Here is a 14,543-nt window from a genome sequence, read left to right as displayed (position 1 = left end):
CGTAACCAATGAATCCTGGTCCCATAATACTATGCATTCGTCAAGTTCATCCAATAAGTCCAAGAGGCTCAATTTACGTCCTTCCTGAAGGCAAAAGAAAAGCAAAGCCAAGAAAAAGGACCAGACCTCAACTTGAAATGATGCCGGCCTCTACACAAACGCCTCTTTTCATGTAACAACAAGTGCGTGGTGGAAGATGCAGGAGCATACTGCCAAGATTATACACGACTCAAATTAGACAACTTTGTTATTCTTTTCAGCCACTTCGTCTCGAACGGGCTGGAGTAAGGGAGATACTCGTAATAGGCAGTACTCAGTTGCTCCATTTCATCCCAACATTAGGATCCACAAAAACGTTCATGGAAAATTCGCCTGTCTGAGGGTCGCTAGGAAAGATTGCGTTGATGGCATCTGTACATGCGGCCTTGAGGGTTACCAGTGTCAGTATATCTATGTCCACACCAGCAATATCGGAGTCTTAGACGTAGTTGATTGAACACATAAGTCGGGCCATGGAGCTTACCCAATCAATGCCACCCATGGCTCCTCCGCCAGGCGGTGCAGAAATTTGGCTACTTCTCTGGGGATGCCCAACAACGCTGCCACCGTCGCTACTGGCTTCCGGGCTGCCTGGATTCTGGGGCGGGAGGCTCCAGAGCACCTCTCCGTTGGAAACGCCAGCAAAGACTACGTGTTGTGGCGGACCATGAGGCATATGCATAGGTAAACCTGTCTGCATAGGCGCTCCTCTTGTTCCTCCTGTCCCTGTGATTGGTGCAGTTGGCATTATGGCTGATGAAATTCCGGGTTCTACCTTGAAGCTGCCAGGGGAGTGCTGATGGTGGTGCCTCTGCTGTGACGGGTTTTGGGCGAATAATGGCGGCGAATACTGCATGCTTGACTGGCTGGTTGGTATCTGTTCGTTCTCCTGGTGGTGGGTTTGATGGCTCTGATTCTGGACTGTTTGAGGGTTGTATGGCTCAGCAGCGGCAAGCACAGCTGCTGACGGAGATACGCTACCCTCAGTCTTGATGGGTTGTTTGTCTGGCACTGCCTCGGTAGTACTCCTAGGCGCACGCATCTTGCGCATGCCCATGTAGACCGAGGTTTTTTCCGCAATCTCATGCAATATCATGGAGCCCTTTTCATCTCGGCTCATGTTTCTCTCCATACCAAAGACATGATCAAGACAAGCCCAGATGCGGTCAGCTTCCTTGTTGGCGGGCCGGTAATAAATCTCGGTTGCCAGGAGGAGCGCAATCTGGTATTGTTGGTATGCTCCCAAATACCAGGACCAGAGGGCAAAGTCCGGGTTAGTCTCTAGCTGTATCGAAATCTCGATGATCCCTACACCACCCCAAATGAGTACACTGTTAAGCCGCGGAGGCATCGGGTTCGAAGTGTTGGCGTAGTACGGGTGGAGTATCATGGCATAGAGCCGGTGCGTGAGCAGGTGCATCACGAGTTTTGCATATCGTTGTATTGGCACACGGTCGTCGAGAAACCTTTCGTACTTTTCCAACAGGCGCTTTCGGAAGTTGCCAATCTTTTGTAAAACATTGGTGACGGTGGTCTTGTGGGTCTCGAGCCTGCGTCGGTCCATCCATATGTTGCGCATCATCTCGTTTATCTCGAAACGCATCAGGGGCAGCAAGGCCGATGTCCACCTATCAGCAGGACTGGGCGGCTCGATCGCGTTTGTGAGATCCTCTTCCTCGCAATTCAAAGGTAGACTCGTGTCGTAGTCTTCCCTTCTAATGGCTGGCTTGGGTCCTTGAGCCTCGCAGGTCCGAACGTCGAGGAAACAGAGCTGTTGCCAGAGTAGTCTTCGCACATGTGTCTCGAGCGGCGTCAATCCGTACGCTTCCCCATCACGGTGTAGGCCCATGCATTCTGCCATCCTCACTGCTGCTCCAACCAAGACTGAGTGGGCCCTCGAGATTTCAGCACGACATAGTGGTATCTGTGTTGCACAAGGTGACCTGGTTAGCTGCTTCGTTTTCTCCGATCGTGTTATATACGATCAGGAGCATGCGGAATGCGACTCACCATGTACATGATGAAAGCCTGCAATGTTTCCACTCGCGTTGTTCTCAGGAAGTTGGCTTTGCTCAAAGCCGCTTCTGTCCCGATCTTCATTTTCTGCATCAGTGCAGTTTTGGACTCGCCGAAGATGCGTAGATCACCGTCATTTTCCAGAGAAACGGCTGCGCTAAACCATGCAGCAAACACCACAGCTTGCACTGATGGCCGAGGCTCATAACCGGCGTTGCAATCTTCCCAAAATGACTGGTATGTCAGCTCGAAGCTTGGCCAGTGGACACAGCGGGCGATGGGATGGACCGCATCGTAGTAACGCTGCAACAACATATCTCCCATTCCCCTGGAGCTAGGAAGTAGCTGATCCAGGCCCGGCGAGTGTACGACCTGTCCAAAAAAGTAGCCACTTGTCGGCGGAATGTAAGAGGTGCCGGGCCGCAAGAAGTCAGGAATGAATATTTCGGAACCGTTGACCGCAGACATGCTGGCGGCCCTGGATGTCTGTCCAGACATTTGATCGTATCCTGGAGGCTGCGGCAGTGGTGCAGATAATCCTGCTTCAATCTCTTCGGATATCCTTGGTCTATTGAGTCCTCCGATTCGCTCAGTAATACGCATCTTTCCAACTTGTATTCCCAAATCAATGATATCGTCGGTGGTATGTTCAACGTCTGGATCATCGTAAGTGAGGTCTAGCGCAACCATCGGGGTTGCTTCGAGCTCTCGCTCGTCGGCGTATTCGTCCTCAACATCATCCGCTACGATTCTCTGCTGGCTGTAGCTGCGTGAGGCTGATCTAGCCACCGATCGCTCAAGCTGGCGCTCCAATAGACCGGCCTTTTCCTTGATCTCCGTGAGGCGGTGTTGACTCGCCTCATCCAGCTTAGCTGAAAGGTATAAACATTCTCGATTAAACTTGGTGCAATTGGTGCAGGGGTTAGATTTGTTACACTTGAGCTTCCTCCGGCGACACTCGAGGCACGATGTTATCATGCGCATACGTCTCCTTATTGGCTTGGGGTTTCCTGGTGCTGTGCCAGATGATGGTGTCATCGGCATCATCGGGGCATGGTGTGCTGTGGCTTCATTATCATGGAGATATTGATGATGTTGATGTTGATGCGACGTATGGTTTTCTAAGTGCTGCTGTGTCGACTGATGGAACTGGTGCTGGCTGGCCATTGCTTCCACGGAGCCAAGATTGGGACTGGCAAAGAGTTGTCCATGCCCCATAAGATATCCGTGGCTGGATGTTATTGTTGGCGTGTCCCTGAGCTCACACGTTGCTCCAATACTAGGACTAGAGCCGCTGTTGGCGTCCATGGATGAAGGATGATGTCCAACCGGAGCCACAGAAATCGGGTCCTGTCCACGCATGTAATCGTGAGCTACGTGGCGCTCGTGGCCAAGTCTTGGATCCATGCTGGGTGCGTCGGACAGTTGATGTTCAGGGTGAGCACCATAAACAGGGGTTTGGCCATGGCTCTGCATATCTTGGCTCGAAATCAATCCCGTAACTTTTTTGCTTGTAGTCGCTCAGAACTGGTATTAGACAGGCCTATTCTGTTTGAAAATTTTCGGATGGATTGAATGGGAGATAAGGTGGAAAAGCTCAGCGTGTGCTTCGCCTACACAGCTGCGTATTGGTGGCGTCCCAGGTAAGACCTTTGTCTGCGACCTCAGTCTCAAGAGAGTAAGTCGGTATACGAATATAGACCTGACGACAGCATGAATTGAGCCGCGTGTTGGATGTTGTACCATATGCTCCGGCCCGTGGGCACGTGTAGGCCTTATACTGATGAGTATAAAAATTTAGAAGGCGCCAACTTTGTGTTGGTTGACTTGAGTCCGGGAGGTAGGCAGCAATGGAGTTGATACCCCGATATTTTGTTAGGTCTGTAGCTGTAGCTCAGTGTGAAATCGCAGTCTGGGAGGCTTTCAGCTGCCGTTTGTCGATGTTTTGATGTGAGGCGAAGACAAGAGCACCTAGTCTTTAGGTGGGCCTGGCCATCGGTAAAAAGCTCCAGGCAGAATTAGCGCCTATTTCAGGATGCAGCAGCTCCTGAGGTGGTCTCCTCAACGTCGCGGTGCCTAGGTAGGTAGGTAAGGCAGGTAGCCAATGTAGCTAAGGTACCTTGCACAGAGCTGCTGTTGATCAAGGCCCAATGGCACACCAGTCTTGGTAAGGGCAGAGAGCCCAAGGAAAATGAACAAACAAGGGCAAAAAAAAGGGGTAAGTGAAATGATGTCGACAGAGAGGATAGTAATAGAGATAGATATCGATGGAGGTGGAAAAGATAACCAAAGATTAACCAAACAGTGCTTGAGAATCCAGGGCAAACAAGAACCAAGTCGGAGCGATGGAGGTCTTGGTGTGTGTGTATGTGTGTGTGTGTGTGTGTGTGTGTGTGTGTGTGTGAGGACCAGGCAAGGTACGGATACTAAGACATGAAAGCCTCTCGAACCTTCTCGTACGGGCGTAACGGGAAAGCGCGCTTGATAGAATTGCGGGGTGACGATGAATGAGGCGGCTGGAAGGCGGCATATAAGACCGAGAAGAATGAGCCTGTACTAATATTTTTTTTTAGCAAGGAACAGTAGTCTATAGTGGAGAATTCAAATCAACGGTCATGTTTAAGGCAAAACGGTTCAATTGACAATGAAGTGGAGGCTTGGAATGAGCAGTACTAATGTGGCAGGTGGCAGTGGAGGTCGGCAATGCGTGTTGAGGTGTGAGTGGGCGCGTAAGTTGATGTAACCATGGCAGGTAGTAAAGGTACTAGGCTTCTAGGTAATGTGGCCAAGTCCAGTTTACCTGGATCTAGGTGAGCGTATGCCGCGTGGTTTATTCCCGAACGGGTGCTGACGTTCAAGCTACCTCTAGGTAGGTATATACCCAGCTTTCGACTTCACTGGGCTGGTAGAGAGGTAAGGTAAGGGGTAGACTCCCTTAAGGGGAGAAGGTTGTAGGTAGACAGATACCTAAGTCAATACCCAGGTAGGCAGGCGGGTAGATAGGTAGGTAGAGCAAAGTCCACAGGAGTCTTGGGGAGGCGAATATTTGGTGATAGGTACCAGCTAATCTAAATATACGTACCGTGGAATTTATTAAGAAAAGGTGGTAAGTACCACACCTTCCCAAGTTTACCTGAGGTACCTGATGCTAGAGGCAGCCAAGTTGAGACAATGCAAGAACATGTAGGCACCGTATTTTAGTGACCTAATAACGGAAGGAACGGTTTGCGAAAGCCACCCACGCAGAAACTTTGCTGGGGCAATGGCGCGTCCTTAGACAGGAACGGCGAAGCCCTTCCATGAACAGCACACCCAAACCGGGCAGTCGGGTGCCCTACGGTGTAGGGGCACATTGCCCACAATCCATAAAATGATGGCCCATGGGGAGCCCAAAACTCCATCTAGACCGAACACTCATACAAGATTCGGCCCTTTGGTGACCACAGAAGGTAAGGTTCAAACACCTTGGGGTGGTCATCACACAATAAGGAACCTTGGCTATCGCGCGCTACCAAAGACGGAAGCAAGGCGACACGCTCTACCCGATGCGTCGGAGTTGCCGGAATGCTTTCCCCGGTGGCAGCGAAAGAACTAAAAGGAAACAACAAAAAAACTGATCAAGCCACATTGGCTGCATTTATGCAAAAATGGTGCACTTTTTTCATCAAATCCAATTGTCACACTGAGCTTTTTGGATGATCTTTGCCTATATGCCACGCTCGCTTCCAGCTGGGACGTTCCACCAGAGTCTGCACATGCATCATCAGCTAAACGCCACCAGCTTACTAGGATTCCCAGGGAGTGAGATGGGGAGCAGAACATGCCGTGGTACTCAATTACAAGGAGGATAGGATACACACCATTACATGATTACGATAACCTTATACTCCTTGTTTGGGCTCGTCGTCATGGTATCTATGACACACACAATCCCACCGGCCCTTTTCTTTCTGCTTCCCACCATGGGTCCAGTTAAAAGACAAATTCATGCATACGCAGGGCGAGGCAGCCACGAGGAGGGATAGAAGCGTGGAACAAGTGGGAATGGCTCGGTGTGCCTTTTTTTTTTTTTCTCATACGTCCAGAGACACCATCCACGAACCGGACTGTGGGGAGAGTCTCTTGTGCAACACAAGAGGCGGAGGCGTCCAGGAAGAGAACCCTAGTGAATGGGCGCGCTGCCACTTTCCAGCATGGGGCATCGGCAGGTCCCCATGTGCGCAGCAGTGAATTCACATGTATCAAGAACTGGAGTTTAAACAAAGTCTAACGCTTGATCCAGTGCCAACCGCTAGCGCTATGCCCACATCGCGTTCTCCCAGGCTAGATACTGGAGGAAACCTCGCAAAAAGAAAAGAAAAAAAAAGAAGAAAAAAACGAATAGATAACGCTATCTGTAAGTGACGAAAAGTCGAATCGGGCTCCGACCTACCTGTACTCAACATTTCAATGGCCTTGCCCTCGAGTCATCCAGAGACCGCCATCTCCCTCAGCCGGGTGGGAACCCCTTTCCTCCCCTATTTCTCGAGTCGTACGGAGGAAAATAAGATGCGGGCATCCTTTGGGGTGACGCAAAGCAGCAAGTGCATCGTATCGGGTAATTGGTGCGAGGTGTGATCAGTCTTTTCCGGGACCATGACAGCCTGGTTGCATTTTTTTCGGGATCCAAACAACCCCCCTCGATACGAACATGTTCCGGCTCTGGGAGGGAGCCCTCTCGTTTTCGTGGGAGGGCTGAGTCTTTTTTTGGTTTTCGAGGCGGCACCAAATGTAGAATTAAATGGGTGAGGAAGGAGATAAGGAAGATGTCGGTTCTTTTAAACAACTCTACCGGAAGTTCCTCCGATGGTCCAATCAGGACACTGCACCGAAACCTTGCGGCCACTCCCGCAAGCTTGGAGCCAGGTAAGTCAGGTCATGGCGGGGGCGGAACGAATGAAGCAAGGAGCTATCTGGACTATATGCGCCAATTCTGTCTGCACGGCAATTTTGCCTGATTCTTTATTGGTTGTCTCTAGTCTAAGGTAGGTGGCAACCGATCTAACTCTAGTCACATGGACAGAACAGCCAAGGTATCAAAGGGTATCCAATAACAAACGAACAGCCTGGACCTTTCGAATGCCTCTGCACAAACATTCTGTGCATCGTCTATTCTCACATAAACATACATGTCTTTGTACAGACACCCGTTCTTGGATCGGCCCGGTTGTGAGAAACTTCATTACCCCTGGTTACGAATAAAAAATAAAAAAAAGAAGATATTTGGTGGGACGTCATCAAGTTAACCATCCGCCACGACGCAGTGGCTACTTGTGGCTGTCTTGTTAAACTCCCTCCAGTTGTGGTCGTTGTAGCTCATCCACCTCAGCAGTGCCTGTCGGACTTTCTCGCCGGAATCGCTGCCCTCTAGATGCGCCACTAGCCATGTGACCCAGGTGAGCCGCCCGGGGTTCGCTTTGAGGCCCTGGTGTAGATTTCTGGTCGCCACTCTAAACAGAGACTGAATGGCCAATGCCAACTCTTCCCTGTGGCGCCCGTCTCGCAGGAGGATGAGAACACAATGGTTCACGTAGCGGAATGCCGCGGTACTCCTTGGATGGCTTGGATTGCTGAGGACGACGCTGCACTCGGCGATGAGTGCCGCCTTTCGGCTAGATATCTGGAACCGGTGGTCACGGCGCATGCGCATGCTTCGCTCCACCCACTCAGACTGACGCCCACCCAGAGGCACACCCAAGCCTGCAAAGATATCTCCGGGTCTATGGGATTCTGCCATTCTTCTTATAATATCTCTTTCTGAGGGAGTTGGAGCTTGTCGTGCCTTTGAAGCTTGAAGCTCATCCGCCGCGAGAATCAGGCCGCGCATATCATCTCCAAGAGTAGCCTCAGGGCGATGCCCAGTCGACACTATATGGGCTAGTGTATTCAAGCACGAGTCCCTCAAAGCCCTCCCTTTCTTTCTCAGCCTCTCTAGGGCAGGAATGATGTGCTTCTCATCTCCAGCGACCCGTGCTGTCGTCCAGATGCTAGTGTAAAAGACTGTGAGCGGAGCCCTAAGGCTGTGCGGCGCAACCTTCTCGACGTAAGCAACAGCTTCCAGTAGGTGCCCAACACTGCTATCTCCCGTGCTTTGGCGCATGCGTTTCTCAATCAATGCCACCGCAGTATTCGTCAGCTTGCGCTGGCTATACCATTTATTCAGGAGCAACATGTACAGCTCAGCAGTTGGGAGTCCACAACCAAGCTTCCCCACACGATCCGCGGCTTGGAGAAGATATTTTTGTCGAATCTGAGGCATGTGGCTGAGTGCTGCAAGCCACCCGTGCAGTGCAATACGGGTGCCTTGTGGACATGTTTCTGCCCGGGCACAAATAGCTTTCTCGGATGCTTGTACCAACTTGTCGACGGTTGCATTGTCAAACTCCCGTATCGAGTTGGCCAGCATCCAGGCGCGCAACTGATCTACACATGACAACAGGCCAACACGTGCGTAGTTCAGAGCGCGCTCGGAAGCCTGCAAAGATCTGGATGCATCTTCAACAAGCTTAAGTGATGATGCGACCGAGCCGTCTGTCGTTAAGGCGGACATTCTGGCCAGATAAAAGTCGAATTCTTGGCAGCAAGTCTCGACAAGTGCCGTCATAGCAAGTGGATCTTGCCTGCCAGGGTTTTTCCGTACAGCAACCGATGATAGACGCAGTTTCCAATAGCTCGAGATCTCGTTTCTCTTCATGGTGACGGCGTTCCTGGTCTCTGACTCCTCAACCCATGATGCTGCAAGTTTCTTAAGGATTGCGGAGACATGTGCTGTCTGCTTGATTCCGGATGTCATCATGACCTGTCTCAACAAGACATATGGTGTTACCAACTCTTTGGTTGCCATTCTGCCAATTCCTTCCAAAATAGGGCCCCAGAAGCCATCTAGGCTGCCTGCTTCCAACTCCAGTAGAAGGGCTTGGTTGCCAACAACGCTTCGAATCAGAGCAGAGTAAACGTGAATGGCTAGCCTGCGAGCTTTCTGCGGCTTCGTGCACACGTCGGCGTAACTTTGCAACGCCTGCGCTAGGTAAACAATGGCGACCTGGGCCTCGGCAGGTGAGAGAAGACCGAGTCTGAGGTAATCAGAAAAGGCACCAGTGCAGGTCTGAAATTTCTCGTGCACCGACTCATGCGACAAGGTGCAAACGACGGTTTGGAGGCTCAAGACATCCTCCAGAAAAACGGACGTCCGGCTGCTTTGGTCGACGATAATCGTTGGCCAGTTAAGAGAGCGCTCTCTTCTTTTGTCCTTATTCAGTATATCAGAACCACTGATATCGTATACATTAATAGGCTCGGGATTCTTTCTCATCGGTATATCCATTGTGACGGGCAGGGCGGGCTGGTATGTATTCGGGAGCGACCAAGTAGCTGATGGTCTAGGGGGCTTCATCGCAGTTGCAGGAGCGCCGAAGTATGCTGTAAAATCAACAGTTGGGGAGGGACTGCCAGGCACCGAACGCAGACGAAACAGTTTATCTGGAGGTTTCTTGTGTTCTGTCGATGGGGGCGGGTTCTCGGATGGAGCCTTGCGTGTTGGATCTCGGAAGATGTTGCCTAGGGCAGGTGGCTCCCAACGCCATTTCGAAAGGTCCATCGGAAATTCAAAAGCCCACGGGGGCGGCGATGGGTGCACCTGAAAAGCCTCGGTCATCTGCCTCTTGCCCAGCCGTCGACGGGCCTCCATTGGACCGGGTACAGAGCTTGCTTGCCGCCGCGACATGACTGCCTGAGACACGGAGAAATAGCGCTCCATGGCATTGGCAAGAACACGGTCGGTGATCCATATTCCCTCAGAAGCCGCCGATATGGCCTGGCAGTTGCGTGCAAGACGGCATCTCGGAGGGCGCCGTGCTTGCATCGGTCGCCTTTGGGAGGCGGTACGCGATTAGACGCGACCTGGCGACGGAAGAAAAAGAGTGTTGGTGTATCAAGGCGTTCGGTATGGATGACATGGGATAAGGTCGGCAGCGTCGTCGAGAATGTGTGTAGATTGGGCCAAAAAGTCTGTCAACAAGACATGGCGATGCGGGAGGTTCAATCCTGAGTTATCCAGTAACTCTGCGTATTGTGATTATGCCGTAATGGCACTCACAGACTGTTGGACGGTCTATTCCGGGTCTTGTCGACGGATGGAGCTCACTCTTGCAGACATCGAAGCAGCTTTTTCGAAGTGTTGGGTGGGTCCACGCTGAATTCAATTGGAAAAATATAATTGGACGGCGGCATCGGACCAGCTTCAGCCACATCCAAGCGTGGCTCCAGCTCTTGGAACAAGCAGATGGATGTACCTCAGGTGGGGCAATCCCCCGTCTGCAAGCTCTCACGTACAGAAGCTTTGCTTGATCCGCCACTGCCGGCAGGTGCGGGCAGAATCCATTAGATTTGTACAAAGTACGAGCTACAACGTGGTGGTCAACACATGCACTTGGAAATTTCAAGCATACCTACTTACCTGAGGAGGTAGTTTATTCCCAACAACAACAAGTGCAACGAACAACTAAAGATGGGCCACACTTTTGAACCACTCAAGAACGACCTGATTATCAGGGCTGCCTGGGGTCAGTATAAAGAAATAGGGTGAAGTAAATCTGCGTTGGACATGAGCACCCCTCGTTCTGACAATACTGGGGTTTTTTTTTTTTAAACTGCAGGCCAGAAAGTCGAGAGACCACCAGTATGGATCATGAGACAAGGTAAACATCTCGTTCTGTAGACTTTTCGCTGATTGATTAACTTCCCGTCCCTAACATTATTGTCTCTTGTTGTCTCTTATTACTTATCCTCTTACTTGCCTCTGCGTGGAATATTACTATGTTTTCATAGCAACAATATCTCTGACATGGACTTTTCCCCTCTACTCTTTTCCAGCTGGCCGGTACTTGCCAGAGTACCATGAAGCCAAGGGCAACAGAGACTTTTTCGAGTGCTGTCGCGACCCAGAGGTGGCCTCCACCCTGACATTACAGCCCATCGACCGCTTCGATGGCCTGCTTGACGCCTCCATCATCTTCTCCGACATTCTTGTCATCCCGCAGGCCATGGGCATGGTGGTCGAGATGGTCGACAAGAAGGGCCCGCACTTCCCAAACCCCCTCCAGTCACCCGACGATGGGCAGTACGCCGAGGTGCTCGCGCGGGATGTGGACGTCTCCAAGGAGCTAGACTACGTCTACAAGGCCATCACTTTGACCCGTAAGAAGCTTCAGGGCCGAGTGCCGCTCATTGGCTTCTGCGGCGCTCCCTGGACCCTGTTCTGCTACATGGTCGAGGGTGGCGGCACCAAACTCTTCATCCAGAGCAAGAAATGGATCTTTAGGCATCCCGAGGAGAGCAAGAAGATGCTGCAGAAGATTGCCGAGCTCTGCGTCGAGTATCTCGCCTTGCAGGTTCAGGCCGGAGCACAGGTATGAACTCCCCAAAACAGCCCCTGGGTGCTAGTTCGCTGCCCACGGGATTCATTACAGAACAAAAAGAAATGCTAAGAACGAATTCCTCCCCACTCACAGCTTGTCCAAGTCTTTGACTCTTGGGCAGGAGAGCTCTCGCCCGCATCATTTGAGCAGTTTTCCGCTCCTTATCTGCGCTACATTTCGGAAAATCTCCCAAAGAAGCTCAAGGAGCTGGGCCTGGATCCCGTCCCGATGATTGTTTTCCCCAAGGGTGCTTGGTTTGCCCTGGAGGATTGCTGTGCCATGGGCTATAACGTCGTCGGGCTCGACTGGCTTTACAGCCCTGCAAAGGCTAACCAGGTCCGAGGAGAGCGGGAAATCGTCCTGCAGGGGAACGCCGACCCTGGAGTGCTCTATGGCACCAAGGATGCCATTACAGCCGTCGTCAAGGATATGGTAGAGGGATTTGCGTGGAAGGAGAAGAAGAAGGGCTGGATAGTAAACCTGGGTCATGGTAGGTGTCTATTTTCCCTTAGAAATGCCTGCTAGAGAGTAGAGACTAACTAAATCATCGCTAGGAATCACACCGCTCGTCAACCCGGACGACCTGAAATTTTACCTGCAGGAGATCCACAGGCAAACGAAGGACTAAACTAGGATTTCTACCCAGGGGTTAGGATAAGCCTCCAATGCGTAGTATATACCGGTCTGCTTTCAACGGCTTAGAGGCTGTCTATATCAATCACGGACCTGTAAAGGCGATGTTAAAAAAATTTTGGTAAAGATAAAGAGGCCTGGAAGCCACAAAAATAGACATGATGCGACTTACCAAGAGACACGCCACCCCATCCGGCCACCTATGCTCCTGCACACTCCTGCACTTTGTTGATTCTCAACATGGACATCGGCTGAACACCAGCCGTCGTTTCCAAAATCGCCATTATGTGCTATAATGAGCTTTGTGGCCATCGCCTTGGCCATTCCACGTCCACGGTACGGCTCCTGGTGTGCGGTGATTTAGTTTATTGCTCAATGCAGTGCGAATTTGACGTAGTTTTGAAATGATGGTCTTACCTCACAATGTAGAGTGGACAGTGTTCCGTCGACCCCTGTGAATTTTTTTTTTTTTTTTTTTTTTTTTTTTTTTTTTTTTTTTTTTTTTTTTTTTTTTTTACAGCTTAGCTAGATGGCATACATATCGACAAGCTATCATTTGTAGTGCCGAACACGTACCTAGAAAACTCCATGCACCAAGAGTGCCACTGGCTTTCAAGCGTATTCCCAAACTGGGTAATGTGAGCAGGGTGGATCTGCAAGGCAAGTTAGACTCAATGAAAAGAAAAACCTCAAAGGCAGTGAAACCCATCTTTCGTGAGCCTCTGGAGCCTGCGTACTCTGTCTTTGGGATATTGGTTCTCCGCTTTATCAGTGGCACATCTTCCCTACGTATCGTGTCCCAGACCATACCCTCAGCCAAGGGAGATGCAAGACCTGTCGGCAGGTTTTCCACCCTGAACAGCCACTTGTGGTGAGGGTTGCTATACGACATGGTAACCCCTTTGCGCAACAGGAGAAGCCGCAGGGCCTCGTGGAGCGTCCCCACCATGATGCCGCCGGTCCGAGCAACGGCGTCTATTCCGACCGCTCCATAATCCGGCCCGGCTTCGCGCGCCACCTCGCCGGCTCGCTTCAGAATCCACAGAACCTGCTCCAGGCAGACGTCCACATCAGAGCTCGGCAATGAGATCTCAGGGGGATCGTGTCCGCCGAGGCCACAGCTGTCCTCCAGACTCGAGTATATCCACATTTGCGTCTCGGGGGCCTTGTGGACGTCGACGTAGGCGACGGCCAGGTGTGGACTGTCGCCTGACGTAGCCAGCAGTACCTTGGCGGTGGGGCTGCTTCCGCCCGGCGTTCGGGAGAACTGAAGTCGCCGCAGGACAGGGAAGGAGTATGGGAGGTGGCTCTGCAGCACAGCCAGGTGCTCGCCTGACGCGACGGCTTCCGTCACGTCTACCACGGTGGCGGCGCCCCGGGCTAAGCGCTGCTTGTCATGCAATTCCATTTTTCGATAGGGTTATTGGGCAGATTACGTCGTTGCCAAGAAGGAAAAAAAAAGATTTATATATGACAACCCGCAATGTGCGAAGTTTGTTTCTCGCCTGATGTGAAAACGTTTTATGAGGAGTGGTTGGTTCAACTGGTTGTTGACTCACATACTAGTTGACTCACATACTAGTTGACTCACATACTGACCCGAAAGGTGTGTATAAAAAAAAAAAAAACCCTTCCGTTACGCTTCACAATTGGGTGATTGCCTCAGTCTGTAAACATGCTGTGCAAATGTTACTGTGTGTGGGTATGTACCTTGGATACACCAACCGAAATGACATGCAATCATCACTAATAATCAGCTATTATATAAGCGGCCTTGTGTCACCCCAACCAAGTAGTAGGAAAGATTGCGACTTTTCATCTATCAAGTGCAATAGACAGATTGATTGTGACGTGAGACGGGGGTATAAAAAGAAGACCTAGGTATAAACAAGAAAGCACGAAAAATCAAGAAAATCAACGCCAGAGATTCGGCATCACCACAACAGAGAGAAAAAGAGAAGAAAAAAAACGGATCTTCATCAAAACCCCCCTCATTGACCCGAATCCTTGGGCCTCACCAAGACAAATTACTTCTTGCCAAACAACCACTGCTTCCCCTTGGCCGCCAAGCCCTGGTGGTCCGCCTTGTTCTGCTCCTCAGCGGCGCCGGCGTCGTCCCGAGCTTGCTGAGGTTCCTCGTCGCCGCCCTCCTGCGGCTTTTCGGCATTGTGCTGCACGTTGCCCATCTCCTCGTCCTCGGGCTTGGGTTTGAAGACGTTGCCGGTGCCACCACGGCCGACATGGGTGCCAGCACTCGGCTCGTGGCGGGGTACCCTATTGAAAGGAAGAGGGAACAAAATGGGCACAGTTAGCGAACTTTGAAATTATTTTCTTACTTATTTATACTTTTTTTTCTGCACTCTTCTTTTATTCCCTCGTAGCTGGATGTAGGGGGGGGGG

General features: G+C 51.2%; 4 protein-coding genes across 4 annotated transcripts; 2 read left to right on the top strand and 2 right to left on the bottom strand.

Annotated features, from left to right (window-relative positions):
- Positions 1 to 313: 313 nt before the first annotated feature.
- On the bottom strand, positions 314 to 3,564 carry PpBr36_01144 (uncharacterized protein; the record flags this gene model as incomplete). The annotated part of the gene is made up of 3 exons (XM_029888332.1): positions 314 to 424; positions 524 to 1,963; positions 2,050 to 3,564. Coding segments are annotated over 3 exons (3,066 nt in total), but the record flags the coding sequence as incomplete, so codon positions are not given.
- A 3,772-nt stretch (positions 3,565 to 7,336) lies between these two features.
- PpBr36_01143 (uncharacterized protein) lies at positions 7,337 to 9,955 on the bottom strand (the record flags this gene model as incomplete). Its single annotated transcript, XM_029888331.1, has 1 exon — positions 7,337 to 9,955. One exon carries the CDS (start codon positions 9,953 to 9,955, stop codon positions 7,337 to 7,339), a length of 2,619 nt encoding a protein of 872 aa, XP_029751079.1.
- A 645-nt stretch (positions 9,956 to 10,600) lies between these two features.
- Positions 10,601 to 12,138, top strand: PpBr36_01142 (uncharacterized protein; the record flags this gene model as incomplete). The annotated part of the gene is made up of 4 exons (XM_029888330.1): positions 10,601 to 10,655; positions 10,966 to 11,501; positions 11,604 to 12,000; positions 12,065 to 12,138. 4 exons carry the CDS (start codon positions 10,601 to 10,603, stop codon positions 12,136 to 12,138), a joined length of 1,062 nt encoding a protein of 353 aa, XP_029751078.1.
- A 1,691-nt stretch (positions 12,139 to 13,829) lies between these two features.
- PpBr36_01140 (uncharacterized protein) lies at positions 13,830 to 14,455 on the top strand (the record flags this gene model as incomplete). The annotated part of the gene is made up of 2 exons (XM_029888329.1): positions 13,830 to 13,845; positions 14,214 to 14,455. 2 exons carry the CDS (start codon positions 13,830 to 13,832, stop codon positions 14,453 to 14,455), a joined length of 258 nt encoding a protein of 85 aa, XP_029751077.1.
- Between the last annotated feature and the right edge of the window lie 88 nt (positions 14,456 to 14,543).

This window comes from Pyricularia pennisetigena, chromosome 2 (genome assembly GCF_004337985.1).
Source record: "Pyricularia pennisetigena strain Br36 chromosome 2, whole genome shotgun sequence".
In the NCBI taxonomy this organism is placed as follows: Eukaryota; Fungi; Ascomycota; class Sordariomycetes; order Magnaporthales; family Pyriculariaceae; genus Pyricularia; species Pyricularia pennisetigena.
The sequence above is the reverse complement of the archived record's forward strand: the minus strand, read 5'-3'. Positions and strand labels throughout refer to the sequence as shown.